The following is a 19,089-nucleotide window of genomic DNA, read 5'->3' on the forward strand; positions in this document are numbered from 1 at the left end:
ACTTCGACATTGGGTGGAGGCGCAGACGCTGTTAAAAAATCACCAACTAACAATGGCGGATAATAAACGACTATTCCTTAAACAGCAATATTATGAAGAAGGGGAAATGGCGGGGAGATTACTTGCTAGGATGGCAAAACCGCATGGGGGCAATAATTTCATTCATGGCATTAGGGGGGAGGGGGGGGGAGGGTGGAGACAGACACGGGGCAAATCCTGCAAATATTCCAGCGGTTTTATACTGACCTATATACATCCAAAGTGCATTACAACACACAGCAATTGGACGAGTACCTGGGAAACATTAATTTGCCTACCTTGGGCCGGGAGGACCGTGAAAGTTTGGAGACCCCTATTTCACTAGAGGAGTTGGAACAGGCGATAAGAGATATGGCAAATGAGAAAGCTCCGGGTCCAGATGGGTTACCGGGGGAAATCTATAAGGAATATGGGACGGAACTAGCGCCAGAATATTTGAGTACTTTGCAGGATAGTTTTGTCAGAGGTAAACTACCAGACTCCCTATATGAGGCTACGATAGTGGTTCTCCCAAAAGAGGGGAAAGACAGTCAATTACCGGAGTCCTACAGACCAATATCCTTGTTGACATCGGATGTCAAGATCTTGGCAAAGATATTGGCACTGAGGCTGAACAGGGTGGTACAGCATGTTGTGCATGAAGACCAATCGGGGTTCATGCCCTCCAAATCGACAGCGGTCAACCTCAGGCGGCTGTTTTTAAATCTTCAGGCGACACCAGATGAGCAAGGAGGAAGGGCGGTGCTAACGTTAGATGCTGCAAAAGCGTTCGACTGCGTAGAATGGGGGTATTTATGGCGGGTAATAGAAAAGATGGGATTCGGCCCTAACTTCGTAAAGTGGGTACAGTTGCTATATGTGGCCCCTACAGCCCGCATACGGGTGAATGGTACAATGTCTGAGAAATTTTCACTGGCCCGGGGTACACGACAGGGGTGCCCATTGTCACCATTATTATTCGCCTTGGCGGTGGAGCCACTGGCGTGCCTCATAAGACAGGAGGAACGTATAAGAGGCTTGCAATATGGGGAAATGGAGGAAAAAATTTCATTATATGCAGACGACATTTTAATATATATGACGGACACGGAGAATACACTGCAGGTAGTAATGGATACGATCACAAGGTTTGGGGAGTTTTCGGGATTAAATATTAACTGGACCAAGTCTGCTTTGATGCCACTTGATACAGTGAATATTGTAGATACTGGAGGGGGGATTCGGATTCCGATAGTTTCTGAATTTACGTATCTAGGGGTTAAGGTGACAGCTAGGGTCCAGGACTATATGTCTTTGAATGTCTCACCACTGCTGCTTAAAGTGAAACAAAAGGTGGATGCCTGGAACAGGCTCCCGCTCTCTGCTCTGGGGAGGACTAACTTAATCAAGATGATCCTTATGCCTCAAGTTTTATACATTCTTCATAACTCCCCAGTATGGATACCTAAGCAATGGTTCAGACGATTGCACAATCTCTTTCGGGATCTGGTATGGAAAAAAGGGGTTCCAAGGATTAAATTGGAGAAATTGCAATTGCCCAAAGATGAAGGGGGGGTCGCGCTGCCAAATGCCTGGATATATTACCTGGCTGCCCAGAGCCAACAATTTAAGGGATGGGAGGACACAGAGACTTGGGGTGCCAGTGCACGTTTATTGTCATACATGGGGGGAGGACATAATCCACTAGAGAGTCTGGAAGCGCATACCTTTAAGAGATTGGCGAGTGCTAAACCAACGTTACTCCTGATACATAAAGTATGGTGGCAATGCAAACAGATCCTGGGAGTGGGAGTGTGCACCAAATATACTCCCCTATGGCATAATCCGGTCCTGTGGGAATTATACCAATTAGAGGGCATGCAAAAATGGGAGTTGGCAGGGGTTAGACGAATACAACACTTATATGGATGATAACGGGCTGAGATCATTTCAGCAGTTGAAGGACCTATTTCCACTAGAGCACAATATGTTTTATCAATATTTGCAGATCCGTCATGCCCTACAGGCGCAGGCGCAGGTAGTGGACCTAACGGTTTGTGCTCTTGGGGTCCTGGAGTATGTGGGAAGGGCTGACACGACCAAAGGCCTGATCTCAATGGCGTACAGGAGCTTGCTGTCCAAACACCTGGGAAACCCAATGATGCTGGTAAAAGCGAAATGGGAACGGGATGTTGGTCCATTGACTGAGGAGGAGTGGGAGGAGATATTAGCATCCACATGTCACTTATCGCTCAGTCTGGCGCAGAGGAGATCACAACTCTTCCTGATACATAGAGTGTATCGAACCCCGTGGGTATTAAAGCAGATGGGTATTAGAGCGGATGCTAAATGTCCTAGGTGCACGGAAGAGAAAGCAGATATACTGCATATGTTTTGGTCATGTGAGGCTCTGAGGACCCTATGGGGGGAAATATTGGATCTGATAAAACAGGTATATGGTCGGGAATTGGCGGCAGACCCTAAAGTTATGTTGTTGGGAGTAGTGGGAGAATTGGAGAGTGACAGAATGGCAAGCATGGCAATTGCCAAGATATTATATCAAACAAGGAAATGTATTGCTAAACACTGGCTGGATGAGGAGCCACCAGGGATGAGGGAAATTGTAGGAATGGTGAACTATAATATCCTGATGGAGCATAAGATATTTTCTAAAAGGGGCACGGAAAAAAAATTTGAGAAACAATGGAGCAGATGGATGGCCTGCCCTGAGGTGCTGTCACCTGAACTAAACAGAATAAGGGCGAGAGTTGTCTGAGGAACTGGAGAAGGTAGAGTCTGGAGCAAAAAGGGGTGGTGGGGAAACTTGATAAGAGAAATGTGCTCTGGCCAGGATTGGTGCTAGAAACGGGCAGAGATATAGTGGGGGGCCGTGCGGGGAGGGGGGACAGGGGGGAAGTTGGGGATTTCCTGATATGCTGTCATTATTGTATACGATGCTGGAAAATTGTAATGTGAATGTTACTATGTTATTTCTTTTATGTGTTCGTATCAATAAAATTGGTTTGATATAAAAAAAGAGGCTCTGTCAACAGATTTTGCAACCCCTATCTGCTATTGCAGCAGATAGGCGCTGCAATGTAGATTACCGTAACGTTTTTATTTTTTAAAAACTAGCATTTTTGGCCAAGTTATGGCCATTTTCGTATTTATGCAAATGAGGCTTGCAAAAGTACAACTGGGCGTGTTTAAAAGTAAAAGTACAACTGGGCGTGTATTATGTGCGTACATCGGGGCGTTTTTAATACTTTTACTAGCTGGGCGTTCTGATGAGAAGTATCATTCACTTCTATTCAGAACGCCCAGCTTCTGGCAGTGCAGACATAGCCGTGTTCTCGAGAGATCACGCTGTGACGTCACTCACAAGTCCTGCATCGTGTCGGACGAGCGAGGACACATCGGCACCAGAGGCTACAGATGATTCTGCAGCAGCATCGGCGTTTGCAGGTAAGTCGATGTAGCTACTTACCTGCAAATGCTGATGCTGCTGCAGAATCAACTGAAGCCTCTGGTGCCGACACGATGCAGGACCTGAGGGACGTCACAGATCTGCACTGCCAGAAGCTGGGCGTTGTGAAGAGAAGTGGATGACACTTCTATACACAACGCCCAGCTAGTAAAAGTAGTAAACACGCCCCGATGTACGCACATAATACACGCCCAGTTGGACTTTTACTTTTCAACACGCTCAGTTGTACTTTTGCAAACCTCATTTGCATAAATACAAAAATGGTCATAACTTGGCCAAAAATGCTCGTTTTTTTTAAAATAAAAACGTTACTGTAATCTACATTGCAGCACCTATCTGCTGCAATAGCAGATAGGGGTTGCAAAATCTGGTGACAGAGCCTCTTTAAGGCGTCTTTTTGTACGTGGAAAGATGTCATTTTTATTAATACCATTTTGGGGAGTATCTGGAATTACAATCACTTTTTATTCTATTTTTTTGGGGGGGTTGAAGTGGAAAAAAAAAAATGGGATTCGGCAATATAGACCTTTTTTCAAACGTGGGGATACCTAATGTGTTTAGGTGTATTTATTTTTATATGTGATCTAGAGAAAGGGGGAGGATTTGAATTTTTAAAAACATTTTCTAATTTTTTGTATGACTATTTTTTTAGCCCCGTGGGGACTTGAACGTGCGATCGTTAGATTGCTTATGCCATAGACTATGGCAAAAATTAGTGCATTGCTATGCCACAGGCAGGTCTCACTAGCAATCTTTCTATAGCAGGGCTGGGAGCGTTCACAGGGATCCCAGCTGCTAGAGGAACACACCGGCTTTTGCGATATCGCCGCATGGGAGTCGGTGACCGTCCTCAAACAGAAAGTGAAAACCCCTCAGATGCCAATGGTCACATCTGAGGAGTTAAACGCTTGTGATCAGAGATGTTTCTGCTCGCAATCATTGTCACTGGGTCCCTTTTGTGTAACATAACAGAGACCCGGCGGCTATGGTGCCTGCTCTGCTTCTGAGCAGCTTCATGTTTAAATACCCTTTCCGGACGTTAATCTACAGATTAGCGACGTGAAAGGGTTAATAGAGAGGGGGGGGGTTCTCTGTTCAGGATCTTCATCTCCTGGTAAGAGTGGACATTGGTTACAAAGAGTGTCTCTTGCTCTGGAGGACCTGTCCGGTGTTGCACAGACAACTATTGATATAAATGGACACTATGTAATGGTTTATTTCCCCTGTGGTGGTACTGCAGGGAAATTGAACACTAAAGGCTCATTCAGACGAGTGTAACACTCGTCCGTGCGTTGTCCGTTGAAATAACGGACAGCACGCGGACCCATTCATTTCAATGGGGCTCGTCACACATGTGAGTTTTCACGCAGTGAGTGTCCGTTGCCTGAAACTCACTGCATGTCCTATATTGGTGCATTTTTGCACACAGTCAATCATTGAAGTCTATGGGTACACAAAAACCAAGGACAGCAGACGGACGACATCCGTGTGCTGCACGTGTTTCACGCAACAGTTACATAGAGAAGCAGAAAAATGAAAAAAAAAATAAGCGCTTGCACGGACATGAAAAACGCATGCCACACGCAAAGCACGCTGATGGCAACACATAACGCACATGAAATGTAGGAAAAACACTGCGTTTCTTACACGCGCAAAAGATGGGGCAGAGTATCTGATCTGTGCCAGTCACAATTTAACGTATTATCAATACAATCTGTTTGCTGGTGTAATTGCCATTTGTGCCAACACCATACTTATAAAGCTTCCCTTGGCACTTCACCATAAGGTACAAGTAAACCAGAGAACTACATGTGCTCAGTTGTTTTATTTACTATAGACTGCAAAAGCCCTGCTATGCAGAACACCATCGTATGGGCATACAGAGGTATGTGCCCTCTCACCAGGTGGTTCCCAGGTCGCCTCCCGGAACCGCTCCAGATCCTCGCCACTGCTATCTGAATCAGCCTCCTGCGAGGTTTTCCTGGGCGCCGCCATCTTGCGTCACGTGATCTCGCCGCGCAGCACCTCTGCTGTTGTAGTTTTCTCAGTCATTCGTGACCCGGTAGTGATGTACAAGGGCCGGCCTACAGCAGACGCTCGGTGATGGTGGATCTCGACTTATCGGAGGTGAGCAGCAGGAGACTTCATTGCCGTACATATGTGCTCAAACAAACTGTCATTTATTGATGTATGTGCCACGTAGCGGTTTGCCCAGGCTTCTCGTGGACAGCAGGTAGTGTGCAGTGTGACCTCGTCTCCTTTTCCCATATGGAACCAAAGTGGCAGGGCCATTGCTGAGGTTCTGTGCTAATCGGCTGTTTCCTGCTCCAGTATTCAACCAATTCCCGGAGCCTGCCAGTTTATACTCTGTAGAACTAGAAGTCTCAGCATGCAGTGCAATCTAGTTGTGTAACAGCTAGAGAGCTACAGTCACATGACACCTGGAGTCACCTATTGTCGCTTTTATTTTATTTCCTCCCATAGCAGGCAATGGAAATACCATTGTTGTCCTGCAGATTTCCCATTGACTCCTATGACGGTTGATTGTTGGATTGCGCAAAACTTACAGCGAGCTGCAACTTGTGATGGTAGAAAATGTGATGGCTGCTGACACTAAAGCTGCCCATGCACATTCACTAGCTGTCAGGTGAACGATCGGCTCCCAGCTATGCTCCCCCAAGCATGATCAGACGAGCGTGCATGTTTATTTCAATATGGGTGGTAAACGACTGCCAGGATAAGCAATAGATCAGGCACATGCCAAGGATCCACCAACAAAAGTCTGTGTATAGCCAGCTTTACCAAAGTCTAGACTAGGAGCAAACAATATAATTTTTTTTTCTAATTTCCTATAGCCGTAATGTGATTATAATGTTAATAGCTACTTTTATTTTTTTTATCTGACAACCTTTTAAGGAATATCCACTTTAAAGGGGAACTAATAAAAACTAGAGTTTCCCCTTTGTAATTTGTCATTAGAAAGTAAAAACAAACAAAAAAAAACTACCTGATGAATAATTTCTATGGACGCATACTACTTCCTGTATCTTAATATTCAGATATTCTTTTTATTTATTTGCAAAACTTTATCGTACAAACGTTGAGGTTATCCTGCAATCAGGATGGAAAGTGTAAAGGTGGCCAGAATTCCAGAAACCGCGTGGTACGTTGAGTAAATCTTGGGGAAAATTATTTTTTATTTTTTTATGCGAGTATGCACAAAAAAAACAACTTGATTACAGTTTTTACACTGGCCTCTAGAGAAGTCACAATAGGGACTGTAGCTCGTCAGCTTTACCGTATATACAGGCGCAGAATGAGAAGAGTCCTCTCGTTATCATTAGCGGGTGGGCGAGTTAATTACATCGCTATTGTACTGCTGGAGGTCTAGATAAGGGAGGATAGCAACACTATACACTACACACATATATAAGGCTCTGTACACATCTCCCCAGTCACTCTTGGAAACTGTAATAAATGATGACATTTCTCTGTCAATAACTCCCATTTATTTCAGCTGCCATAAAGTATCCAGCTGTACTGTCTATACCGGAAATACAGGAGGGAAGTATGTGTCTCCAATATGCCCTCTGCTGGAGATTAGAGCGCTATACAGGATAAATCCCACCTGGACTCCAGATCCAGAATAAAAAAAGACACTTGTTTGGCGCAAGCCTTACAGATAAACAGGAACGTTCATATAATTTGAACAGCTATTTATTTCCGTCGCAAAATGACAACGCGTTTCGGGGTCGCCGGACCCCTTCTAATTAAAGTCACAAAAGAGAGACATATGGTGTATGGAAATGTCAGACAAACATTCAAAATGTAAAAAGTGTGCCAGAAATCGCAGTGTTTGGCCAGTACCGCTCCTCTCACAAGGAGAGTGAACTACCACCAAAAAGCAGAGTGCAAAGGTAAAAGATAAAAGCATTTAGTATGATTGTAACATTTCAATTGATAAATTAATAACTACATATATACAATCCATAAAAATGCAATAGATAAGTAAATATTCTCACATACAAAGATAAATATAAAACCATATGGGGATGCATAAATGATATACAACTCTATATGTGAGTTTGTAGGTTTGTTCGATCATCACACAAAGTTGAAATTGTAGCTTGGGCCATGATCTACTTTGGACCCGTCGGTGATCAACCTGTCGATCGCGATCAATGGGTTGATGTCCCCTCGTGTATATACCTTTACTAAATTAGATCCCGTGTTGCCTATCTGCAGGGAAAGTAACTCTGGCCATGCACATTAGATAGCTGTCAGTCGAACGTTCCGTCAACCAACAGCTATTCCGCCCTATTCCCCAATGGTGTAAGCCGCTGCCAGACACCTCTTTCGGAGGCTTATTTCCCCTGATAAAAGAATTTAGCGTGTCTGGCTCCAACTGCCTGATCGTTCGTTCCCTCAACATCTGCCATTGGGGAAAGTCAGGAGGCCCCCATACATATTAGATGGTCGAGCGATCCTGTAGAAATCCGCAGGTTCGGCCGACTTAATCTAATGTGTATGGCCACCTTAGAGCCCCTCCCCAACGCCACAGATTAGTAGCAGCACCAATCGGTTAACAGAGAAGCAAAAAAATTAACATTAAGGGCTAGTTCAGAGTTTTTTTACGCTGTTTTTGATGCGGAAACTGCACCAAAAACCGTCTGAATTCGCCTCCCATTGATTTCAATGGGAGGCAGAGGTATTTTTTTTGTCGAGAGTGGGGGGGAGGCTTGCGGGGAAAAAAAGCGACATGCTCTTTCTAACCGCGGTTCCGTCTCTGACCTCCCATTGAAATCAATGGGGGGCAGAGAAAGCGTTTTTCACAGCGTTTATTCTCGCACCCAATGGCCGCGGCTGAAAAATGTCACAAACGTGGCAAAGAAAGTGCAGGCAGGGCAAAATCTACCTCAAAATTCCTGAAGGAATTTTGAGGTGAATTTTTCTGCATGCAAAAAAACTCCATGTGAACAGGGCCTTAAAACATTAACATTGAAGGGAATGTGTCGCGAATGAAACCTTTTTTTTTTTTTTTTTTTTTAAGTAAGTTACTTATTTATATTATATTTTTTGAATTTTTTTTGCTGAATCTCACACACCCCCCCCCCCCCCCCCCTCCTCTCCTACAAGCCAGGAAACCACGGTCGTGTGCACGGCCCCATAGGAATGAATGGGGCCGCAATTCTCCTGTGGATTTTGTGGGGAATTGCGGCCGCAAAAGCACGTTCGTGTGCATGAGGCCTACTAGTTATTTTGAATAAATTTAAAGCAGATTAACATCAGTCTGTTGACTGATGCAAACCCTGCTGGCATTTTGATCTTTACTCTGCAAGAACAGTCTTTGTGTGATCTTGTTTATTTTGTAATCTGTACAGTAGTGACATCTGATTGTTGAAATTTCACTTGTCAAACTGGTCTTGCTAAACACTCTGCCAGTGCTTGCACATGTGCTTTCTGTTGCTGTCCATGAAATTGTATGACAGCTGTGAAGGTGGTCCCTGTGGACAGGGGATTAACTGGGTTACCTGTGCACACAGAGGGGCGGTCTAGACAGGTGAGCGGGTTTATTGATGGTCTCTGTAGCATTCTCCGATTTCTCTGCTTTAATTACTTTCTATCTAGCCCCTCATTATTCTTTTATTTTTTCTTTCCCCAGACCCATTTGGGCTTCTTTCGCTGTGTGCGTCACTCCAAGCTTCTTTTTCTCCTGTCATCAGTTTATTCTTTGGGGACATGATGTAACAGAATGAAAAAGCAACACATACACACACACACCTATAGCCTAATCTCTATTTCCTCTGACACTGAGTGACTCTCCTTACAGCAAGGTCTAACGTAGCGCAGATCAGTTATTACGCATTTGGTAAGTTTGCCTAGCTTTTGAGATTGGCCTACCCCCATCGTACATGTATGGATACCTTCATTACTTCCTCTTGTGTATGGTAGGTCCACTGTCTTGGTTTCATTATCCTGTTCCTGTGGTGCCCTGGGTAAGATGGCAAGTGCGGGTCCAGCCACTTCTGCATCTGCAGAGAATTCAGGCCCTGGTGGAGCAAGTGGAAGTAGCAATGGCGAGGGGAGCAGTCAGGACAGTACATTTGAGTGCAACATTTGCCTGGACACAGCCAAGGATGCAGTGATTAGCTTGTGTGGCCACCTCTTCTGGTAAGCAACCTATTATTATTATTATTATTCTAAAACTTCACAGGATGGAAATCTAAATGTCATATACAGTGTTTGAGTCTTTCCTGCTAATGTCCAATATTTCTTATTTATAAACGGATTGTTGGTCATTACTACTATTATATAACATTTTTTTTCTTTTATCTTTTTAGCTGGCCGTGTTTGCATCAAGTAAGTTATATACTATTATATATTTATATATTCTTTGCATGGAATAGCCCAATAATGTAGATGAGAGGATTAAGGCTGGACAGTTTACTAACGTTGGGTATACATATTACATCTACAGTTTGTGTTACAAAAATGTTCTGAGGTTAACTAACATAGTATTGCAAAAGAAGGTATGAGATGTGGAGGGTTTATGTATATGTGGTATAATGCCTTTTTCCAAGTGATCAGATGCCTGCAATTAATTTGGGTTATTAATACTACTCAGCCCTAAGATAAACCTACTCGTTTTAGACCAAATTCTCACAGGGGAGAATTTACCAAAAAAACGCTTTAGAAAAGTGGTGAAATGTTTAATCCTGTTAAAGCGACGTGTGACAGATTTGAAAAAAAAGATGCATCAAAGGGGCATCACTAAACAACTTGCAAAACTTTTTGGTGCAAAATACTGGCATACATGTATAGCTGCCATCAAGTGGCATGGGTGTGTGTAGTATGTAAAAAAAATATGCCAAATATGTTGTGTGGGCAGTTTTGATCCGTTTGGTGCAATTTGAGCGAAATTAAACATCTTGGTTTTTGTTTTTTATTGTGAAATAATTTTTTCAGTTTTTCTTTCCTCCTGAAAATTGCATAGTGTAGTTTTGACATGTGGCACCACGTAAGTGGTTTTCCTGTAGAAACGGTTCCAGTAATATTTTCTAAAATTGTTGCTTTAAAAAACTTTTCCTGCAGTCACACTAAGGCCTCATGCACACAAACGAGTTTTGTGTCCGCAATTCATCCGCAAAAATGCGGATGAATTGCGGACCCATTCATTTCTATGGGCCTGTTTACACGGTCCGTGCGTTGGCTGGGAGTCCGGACACGCGGAAAAATAGGACAAGTCATTTTACGGGCCGGATTTGCGATCTGGGCTACTTCGTGAATGCACATCTTTTATGTGCACGATCCGGATGGCCAGCGGCCGTCTGTGTTGTAGTCACGGACCGTGCATACGGCCGTGTGCATGAGGCCTTAGGGCTCATGCACGCGACCATTGTTTTCTTCAGTGTCCAATCCGTTTTTGTTTTTTTTGCGCATAGCATACTGAACCATTTATTTCTATCTGGCCATACACACAACCGTTTGTCATTTTGCGGATACGTGTGTCCGATCCGCAAATTATAGAACATGTCCTATTTTTGTCCATGTTGTCAGTCCGCCTCACCCATTCTAGTGTATGGGTCTGCAAAAAAAAAATCAAAAATGGCCAGCACATGAAAACCACTAGGATCCGTGTGTTGCGGTCCGCAATAGAAACGGTCCTGTGCATGATGCCTAACAGTATCGTGTAAAGCATGTGTGGCATATCATTGTCACCCCTGTTGGCCCATGTGTAGATCTGGCCTTTAATGTTTTTGTTTTTTTCTTGTTTAAGTGATAATGAATAATGAAGATTCAATGCATGTGTCTTTCTTCTCTTTAGTGGTTAGAAACACGACCTAATCGTCAGGTGTGTCCAGTGTGCAAAGCAGGAATTAGCCGTGATAAAGTAATACCTTTGTATGGAAGAGGAAGCACGGGGCAAGAAGACCCTCGGTGAGCAACGTTTACTTTATATTGTGTTTTTTTTTATAAGATCATACCTTCTCTTCTGTTTTTTTTATTTGCATGTGAACTAATCTTGTTCAATCATCTTTCCATTAGGGAAAAAACTCCCCCACGGCCCCAAGGGCAGCGACCAGAGCCAGAAAACAGAGGGGTGAGTTAAGGGTGAAGGTTTAAAGGGTTGTACAGTATGTGTCACATGATGAAACCATTGCTTCTAATCTGTAATTCTGTACTGGCTCCTGGGAATTGTTAGTTAACCCATAACGAGCTTCCCTCGAGGAAAACTAATTAACAGTAACAAGATGACACAGGCCACACAGCGCTTCCTGGCACACATTTTATGGTTCTAAATATCTGATTGGCCATTTCCTAATTTTTACATATCTATTTCATGGTTTTGTATATATTTAAAGTGTAATTAAGCTTTTAAAAAACTTTTAACATGTCATAGTGAGACCCCCACCGATCACTAAAACAAAGTGACAGAAGCTCTCAAGTGAGCGCTGTGCTGCTTAGTTTTTAATCGGCTTTCCTCGGAGCGGTGTACAGGGCTCAATCGAAAGTGTATGAGTCCGTAGAGAGCTAGCTCGGCTTTCCGAGGAAAGCCGATCAGAAACTCAATGGCTCAGCTCTCCCTCCAGCGGTTCTGCCACTTTGTTTTAGATTGCAGTTTTGATAGGGCCATACCTAAAGAAAAGTGCTGCCCTCACCTCATAGATTGTTACTATAGAAAGCTCCTGAGTTTTTCTCATTCACTTTTGATCTCTTATTAAAAAAAATTTATGACATGATGTGGATGTGAGAGCCTGTGTTGGTGACATGTCATGAGCTTTTTTTTTGTCTTGTTTGAAAACATCTGCATCTTTAAATTTGTTGGGTTGGCTTTGCCTATTTGCGCTCAAGGCAGAGGAAGAAGTGTAAATTTGCTTGTAGCGTTTACTGTTCATGTTTTCTTTTACATTTCAGACTCTCTAATTTTTCCCTTTGTTTTTATATGAGAAATCAGATTGTGCTGCTATGTTTTTATTCAGTAGATTACTACAGGATCCTTTACAACCGGACTTTACTACATAATAGTATACATGGGCGAATGATCAGACGGACATGTGTTCATACGAATGCTCATTCCCGGTCATTGACCTGTGTAAACAGGGCAGCGATTAGACCATGAACGACCTGATTGAATCTTTTATGCAGCCAAAAAAATGGTCGCTAGTCAACAGCACATCTCCCTGTGCTCATTCGTCAACTGATCGTATCTTTTATGCTGCCATAAAAGTGGTCATATATTCAGCATCACATTACAGGGGATGTGCTGCTGTCATTATATACCTAATGTAGCCATGATCATTGCTCCTTGTAAATGGAGCAAACGAGCACCAATCGACATGTCCTTATCACACTTGATATCGGCAGGGACCTGCTCATGGAAAAGGACCCCTTAGTCCATCTATTTTTTAGCATAAAATACCATACATACTATATAAACGAGAGAGTCCCCTCCTATTTGGCTATTATAGCCACATTAGCATATTTAGAAAAATGCTCATAACTTTACAAATAATATGTTTTTAAAAAAAAAATCACACTGTAGTTATCCGCATCATAGCGCCTATTAGAGTAGTTAGGATATAGTGCATTAATAAACTGGTGACAGAGGCTCTTTAAGAGGCGTGCGCCTCTTAATAAATTAGCGACATCTTATTCCTGTGGGCTTCAGACTGAGACTCGCGTATGAAACGCCAGTCTTTGTAAATCTGCCCCATATTTCTTTACATTCTTGGTTATGCTCTTAGTTTGCTGCTGGCACTAAACTATCATTGTTTATAATCTTACAAGCTCCTTGACAGATCCTCATTTGTTTTATTAATATCACTCTGCTTTATTTTTACCCCCAGGGTTTCCAAGGGTTTGGTTTTGGAGATGGAGGCTTTCAGATGTCCTTTGGCATTGGAGCATTTCCCTTTGGAATGTTTGCTACAGCATTTAACATCAATGATGGTCGTCCTCCACCAGGTGATCTTCATATTTTTTCAGCAGCAGTATAATGCATTTTAATAGTCATCTTTAAAGTCCAGAGGATAATTTTAGACCTCTCTATCCATTGCATGGCAGCCCATCGGCACCCCGCGATCGCACCAATGGGTTTACAGAGTGAGCCCCCTCCCTCTGTAAACCACTTAGATACCATGGTCTCTTCGGCATCTGAAGGGTTAAGCAGCCGAGATGGGAGGTTCCTCCCATCCCAGTCATTCGAGCAAAAGCACCCGGCGTAAAATGACGCCCTAGCCTAAGGTCCCGTAGTGACCGCTGTAAAAAGGCGTATTGGTGGTCACTAAATTGTTATAATCCAGAGCTGCATTTACAGTTCTGCTGGGTGTTGTTGGAGTTGACAAGGTTATTGACAGAAACACCCCTAATGGCTTAGCGGAGCTCCTAGAAGTGGGATAGTTTTTCTTACATCATATTACTGTATAGTGCCTCGTATAGATAATGCACATCCCAAAATGCAAATCACTAGAACAAGCTCTGTGCAGACATTGATCCAACAAGGAATACTGAGAGATAGAATCTCAAAAGCCTACAGAAAGGTGAATGCCCGACCCTGCAGTATTTACGTTCAGTAAATACTGCACGGACGGGCCGCGGAGTGTCGCCCACGTTTGCGGAACATACTCACAGTAATAAGTATAGGAGCACAGTCTGTGAATGTGAAAAATAGGACATGTCCTATTTTTTTGCAACTAATTTCTACAGCCCGGAGACACACCCAGAAACATACGGGAAGGTGTCTGTGGCCGATAGAAATGAATGTCAGCATTTTATCCGTAATTGCGGATAAAAACTACGGTCATGTGCATGGGGCCTAACTCGGTATAATACAAGATACATAATGCAGTGTATTAAAGAGGCTCTGTCACCACATTATAAGTGGCCTATCTTGTACATAATGTGATCGGCGCTGTAATGTAGATTACAGCAGTGTTTTTTTATTTAGAGTTCTGACCTATATTAGCTTTATGCTAATGATTTTCTTAATGGACAACTGGGCGTGGTTTACTTTTTGACCAAGTGGGCGTTGTGAAGAGAAGTTTATGACGCTGACCAATCAGTGACCAATCAGTGTCATACACTTCTCTCCATTCATTTACACAGCACATAGTAATCTTAACTAGATCACTATGTACAGCCACATACACACACGTTACTCAAGTGTCCTGACAGTGAATATACATTACCTCCAGCCAGAACGTGATGTCTCTTCAGAATCCTGACACTTCGGTAACGTTTGTGTGAGATTTACAGCACAGCAAGCGTAATCTCGTTTTAAATGACAGTTTACAGCCTTGCTGTAAATCTCACACAAACGTTAGCGAAGTGTTAGGATTCTGAATAGACATGACGTCCTGGCTGGAGGTAATGTATATTCACTGTCAGGACACTTCAGTAATGTGTGTGTATATATATATATATATATATATATATATATATATATATATATATATGGAGAGATCTAGTAAGAACATTATGTGCTGTGTAAATGAATGGGGAGAAATGTATGACACTGATTGGTCAGCGTCATACACTTCTCTCCACAACGCCCACTTGGTCAAAAAGTAAAACACGCCCAGTTGTCCATTAAGAAATTTATTAGCATAAAGCTAAAATAGGTCGTAACTCAGTCAAAAATGATAGTTTTTCTAAATAAAAACCACTGCTGTCTCCTACATTACAGCGCCGATCACATTATGTAGGAGATAGGCCACTTATTATGTGGTGACAGAGCATCTTTAACTAAGTTACTCAACTTTCTGTACAAAAAATGTATATCTAAACTGCAAAATGGTGTTCAAACAAATGGTGTTGAACATTCGTTTTAGGCCGGATTTACTCGAGCGTGTGCGTTTTGCGCGCGCAAAAGGTACTTAACAGCTCAGTGTGTCAGCCCCATATGATGCTTGGCTGCGTGATTTTCACGCAGCCGCCATCATTATGACACTGTATGTTTGTAAACAGAAAAGCACGTGGTGCTTTTCTGTTTTCATTCATACTTTTAACTGCTGTTGCGCGTCACACGGAAGTGCTTCCGTGTGCTGCGCGTGATTTTCACACACCCATTGACTTCAATGGGTGCGTGATGCTGCGTAAAAATCACGGACAGTCTGCACGGCTCCATAGACTAACATAGGTCCGTGCGAGGCGCGTGAAAATCACGCGCGTTGCACGGACGTATATCACGTTCATCTAAATAAGCCCTCAAGCTGTGCAATTTCACAAGGTCATTTAAAGAGCGTAGGATGCTAGGTTTACACTGTGATTGTTCTGAAATATTCTTAAGATAACATAAATGTAGAACAGAGAAGAAAAAATTTAACAGGTAGATAGTAATCTACATTTTGGTTAAAATAGATTATCCCTTACGTTTGTTTAAAACTGATCCGTCATCGTATTGTGCTGACCTGTTTTATGCCAGCATAGTATACAGCGAGCTCCACTGGCCAAACAGCACAAAAATAGTGTGCCGTTTGACTAATAGAGACTAACAAAGAATACAGGGGACTCATTATAAGTCAGTTTTATTCATAAGGTGAGCGCCACTCACCAGTGTCTGGCGGTTATTGTTTATGCATGCAGATAGACAGCAGTTGTCAGTCACTGGTGAGGTAGGAGTCGTAGAGCGCACCCCTCATGACAGCAGTGCACTCATAACTATAAGTCTGTGCTATTCTTTGTTAGTCTCTATTAGCCTAATGGCACAATATTTTTTTGTGTAATTTGGGGTAATAGTGCAGCATACCTGTCTCCATACTACGCTGGCCTTAAGGTTTTTTTGTGGGGGGAATTGGATATTGATGGCTTATCTTTAAATCCTGAGTTGCGGCACACCCACTGATCAGCTGATTTAAGGGGCCCTTTCATTGTTTACCAGAAACAGCACCACACATTTGGTAATGGTTGTGCCTGGAATTGCAACTCAGTCCATTCATTTGAATAGGACTGAGCTGCAGTACTGGGCACAGTCGCTACAAAAAGCCTGGTAAACAATGAAGGGGACATGGCCCTGACTACAGTGCCATGGCCCCTTCACTCCGCTAAAGGAATGGGCTGCCAGGAGTCTGACGTCAACGGATTTGATATTGATGGCCTATCTTACGGACAGATTGTTAAATTTAAACATGGCAGCATAGGAAGACGATAATTTCTGTCTACAGTGTTTCTTATGCTCTCTTTTAACATGTTTTACAGCTGTCCCCGGAACCCCTCAGTATGTGGATGAGCAGTTCCTGTCTCGTCTTTTCCTCTTTGTTGCCTTGGTAATAATGTTTTGGCTGCTGATCGCTTGAATATATTTAATTACTTTGTGAATGGCAGTAAGGACTGGGTGCCGTTCATGGATATTATCCCTATCCCCGTGATATCTTACCCTGAACTTTCCTCTGTATCCTTCTCTGGCCTCTGAAGTGCTACTCTCTAGACACTGCCCTTTAGATTACGAGAGAAAGGGCTGTTAGAAGATAGAGAAAAAAAAAAGCACACAAGTATTAATGGCTATGGAGAAGCAGTATCGCTGACAGATGGCATAAATATACTCTGCAAAAGAGGCACCATTATAATCATTTGGAAGGGAACAGGGTGAGAATACTGAACATATGCAAATCAGAATTGTAAGCATAAGGAAGCACATACAATTGTAAACAGAAAGCAAGGAAACAATGAGTAACAAAGCCCCTCAGGACGCAGGACGTTGCAAGAAAACGTAAGAGTACTGAGTGGAAAGTACATTGCATCATACTGTGGCATATGGCAGCAAAACGATATATTTCTGGGCAAGATGCGGTGCAACACGCGATCTGCTGCAAGGTGAGAAGAGGTGGAAAAGATAAATGATCGGGATTCAGGGGGCAATAATACTTTGAAATGATTTGAGTTCTGAGTAAAGAGCTCTGGATGGAGAGTGAATAATTTTTTTTGTCCAAAATGCATGAAGATCTGCCCCTGAGTTCCAACAGAAGATGCCATGCAGTCTGTATATACTTTCTATGTGCTTTGGAGTTTAAGGGTGTTGATTCCTCAATTTTATGAGATTTTAATAATTCACTGAGATTAAATGTTAATTTTAAGATACATTCTAGTATTCTTGTCTTCATTTTATTCTGCCATTTTTCCTATGTGTGCTTCAGTACTGTAGAATTATTTTAATAAGATTTCTTGGGCTAAAACGGAAAGTAAATAAACAGCTGGATTAAAAATAAAAAAAAAGATCCGATGACCGGCACTCCTATGCATAATCTCTACAGAACGCTTTTTTCACATGACCGTATTCTGGTCAGTATTTAGCATCATTATTTATAAGCCAAAACCAGCAATTGAAAATAAACAGAAAAAGTATAAGGCCATGTTCACACAGAGTTTTTTTGCTGGCAGAAAAAATCTGCCTCAGAATTCCTTCAGATTTTGAACTGCCTGCATGTATTTTTCCCCGTTTTTTTTTTTTTTTACTGCGTTTTTTCCCGCGCCCATTGAAACGAATGCAAGGACCACCAGCAAAAAACGCAGCGAAAAACGCTCTAATGAATAACGCAGGTGTTTTTCTGCCTCCAATTGATTTCAATGGGAGGTCAGAGGTGGAAACCGCGGCTACAAAGGACAAGCCACTTTTTTTTCTGCAAGCAGCTAAAAGCCGCCCCGGGAAAAAAACCAAAAACTTCTGCCTCTCATTGAAATCAATGGAGGGCGATTTTGGTTGTTTGGCACTATTTCCGCGTCAAAAAACTCTGGAACTGACCCTAATGGAAAGATTTGCACCGCTTCTGTATTATGGATTTACTTCTAATGTTGGCTTCTAAATACTGATGCAAAATACTGTCATGTAAATGAGGCCTAAGTCTGTGTTCATAGCCGTGTTCGGTTTCCGTTGACGGGTTCCGTCAGACCTTACAGTTTTGCGGAACCCATCAACGCAAAGGCAAACGGAAACCACGGCTTCCGTTTGCATTACCATTGATTTAAATGGTAATGCTTCCGTTGCTAATGGTTTCCCTTTCTCTTTGTTCTGTAAGGTTTCCGTTTTGTTAGCGGAAACAATAGCGCAATCGACTGCTATTGATTCCGTCAAAAAAACTCAAACCTTACGGAACAGAGACAAACGGAACCCATTAGCAACGGAAGCATTCTCATTGAAATCAATGGATCGTTTACATTTATCATGGTCTGTTACTGAAAGTATATACAATATAGAAACCACAGCACTCTTCTTCTGATTCACATATAATGTATTGAACAACTTTTATAAAAAATGTTGGGGGGTAACGGAAAATAAACTATTTAGTCAGTTTTATTTTTACGACGTTCATTGAAAAGCATGAAATTATGGCGATACCAAATTTATATATTTTTTCATGCATTACTAATTTTGCATAATAAAAAATTGTAAAAAAAAATATTTTGTGTTGCCACATTCGGAGAGCCGTAATTGTTATTTTTTTTCAAAGTTGTTAATGTTGTAAACTGAATAAAAACAACAAAACCGCATCCATTCCAAATTTCCAATATTAGACATGTAATAATAATTCCACAAATCGACAGCTACAATTTACATCATATATCAAATCACGGGAAGTACACTGAAATGG

At 42.3% G+C, this 19,089-nt stretch overlaps 2 protein-coding genes across 4 annotated transcripts in view; one reads left to right on the forward strand and one right to left on the reverse strand.

The window, feature by feature from the left end:
• Window positions 1-5,855, reverse strand: part of C1H12orf43 (chromosome 1 C12orf43 homolog) — a 52,919-nt gene extending 47,064 nt beyond the window's left edge. Inside the window, exon 1 of one of the 2 annotated variants that reach the window (XM_075831455.1) lies at window positions 5,407-5,855. In XM_075831455.1, coding sequence (XP_075687570.1) covers window positions 5,407-5,500 — 94 coding nt within the window. In that variant the 5' untranslated portion in view covers window positions 5,501-5,855. The remainder of the gene's footprint in view (window positions 1-5,406) is intronic. The other variant, XM_075831461.1, reaches the window with a different exon arrangement.
• On the forward strand, window positions 5,530-17,581 carry RNF185 (ring finger protein 185). Of its 2 annotated transcripts, XM_075831472.1 has the most exons (8): window positions 5,545-5,632; window positions 9,168-9,374; window positions 9,458-9,676; window positions 9,847-9,865; window positions 11,331-11,443; window positions 11,552-11,606; window positions 13,354-13,471; window positions 16,703-17,581. In XM_075831472.1, exons 3-8 carry the CDS (start codon window positions 9,507-9,509, stop codon window positions 16,798-16,800), a joined length of 573 nt encoding a protein of 190 aa, XP_075687587.1. In that variant the 5' UTR covers window positions 5,545-5,632; window positions 9,168-9,374; window positions 9,458-9,506; the 3' UTR covers window positions 16,801-17,581. The 2 variants fall into 2 exon arrangements, with proteins under 2 accessions (XP_075687593.1, XP_075687587.1); XM_075831478.1 differs by lacking the exon at window positions 9,168-9,374 and having other exon boundaries at window positions 5,530-5,632.
• The last annotated feature ends 1,508 nt before the right edge of the window (window positions 17,582-19,089 follow it).

Source organism: Rhinoderma darwinii, chromosome 1, assembly GCF_050947455.1.
Source record: "Rhinoderma darwinii isolate aRhiDar2 chromosome 1, aRhiDar2.hap1, whole genome shotgun sequence".
Classification (NCBI taxonomy): domain Eukaryota; kingdom Metazoa; phylum Chordata; class Amphibia; order Anura; family Rhinodermatidae; genus Rhinoderma; species Rhinoderma darwinii.

Excerpts from the sequence above, each read along its gene's own strand:
- RNF185 (XM_075831478.1), top strand. The coding sequence starts at position 9,507 with ATGGCAAGTGCGGGTCCAGCCACTTCTGCATCTGCAGAGAATTCAGGC. Across the intron at positions 11,444-11,551 it reads ACGGGGCAAGAAGACCCTCG|GGAAAAAACTCCCCCACGGC; the intron begins GTGAGCAACGTT and ends TCTTTCCATTAG. Across the intron at positions 13,472-16,702 it reads TGATGGTCGTCCTCCACCAG|CTGTCCCCGGAACCCCTCAG; the intron begins GTGATCTTCATA and ends CATGTTTTACAG.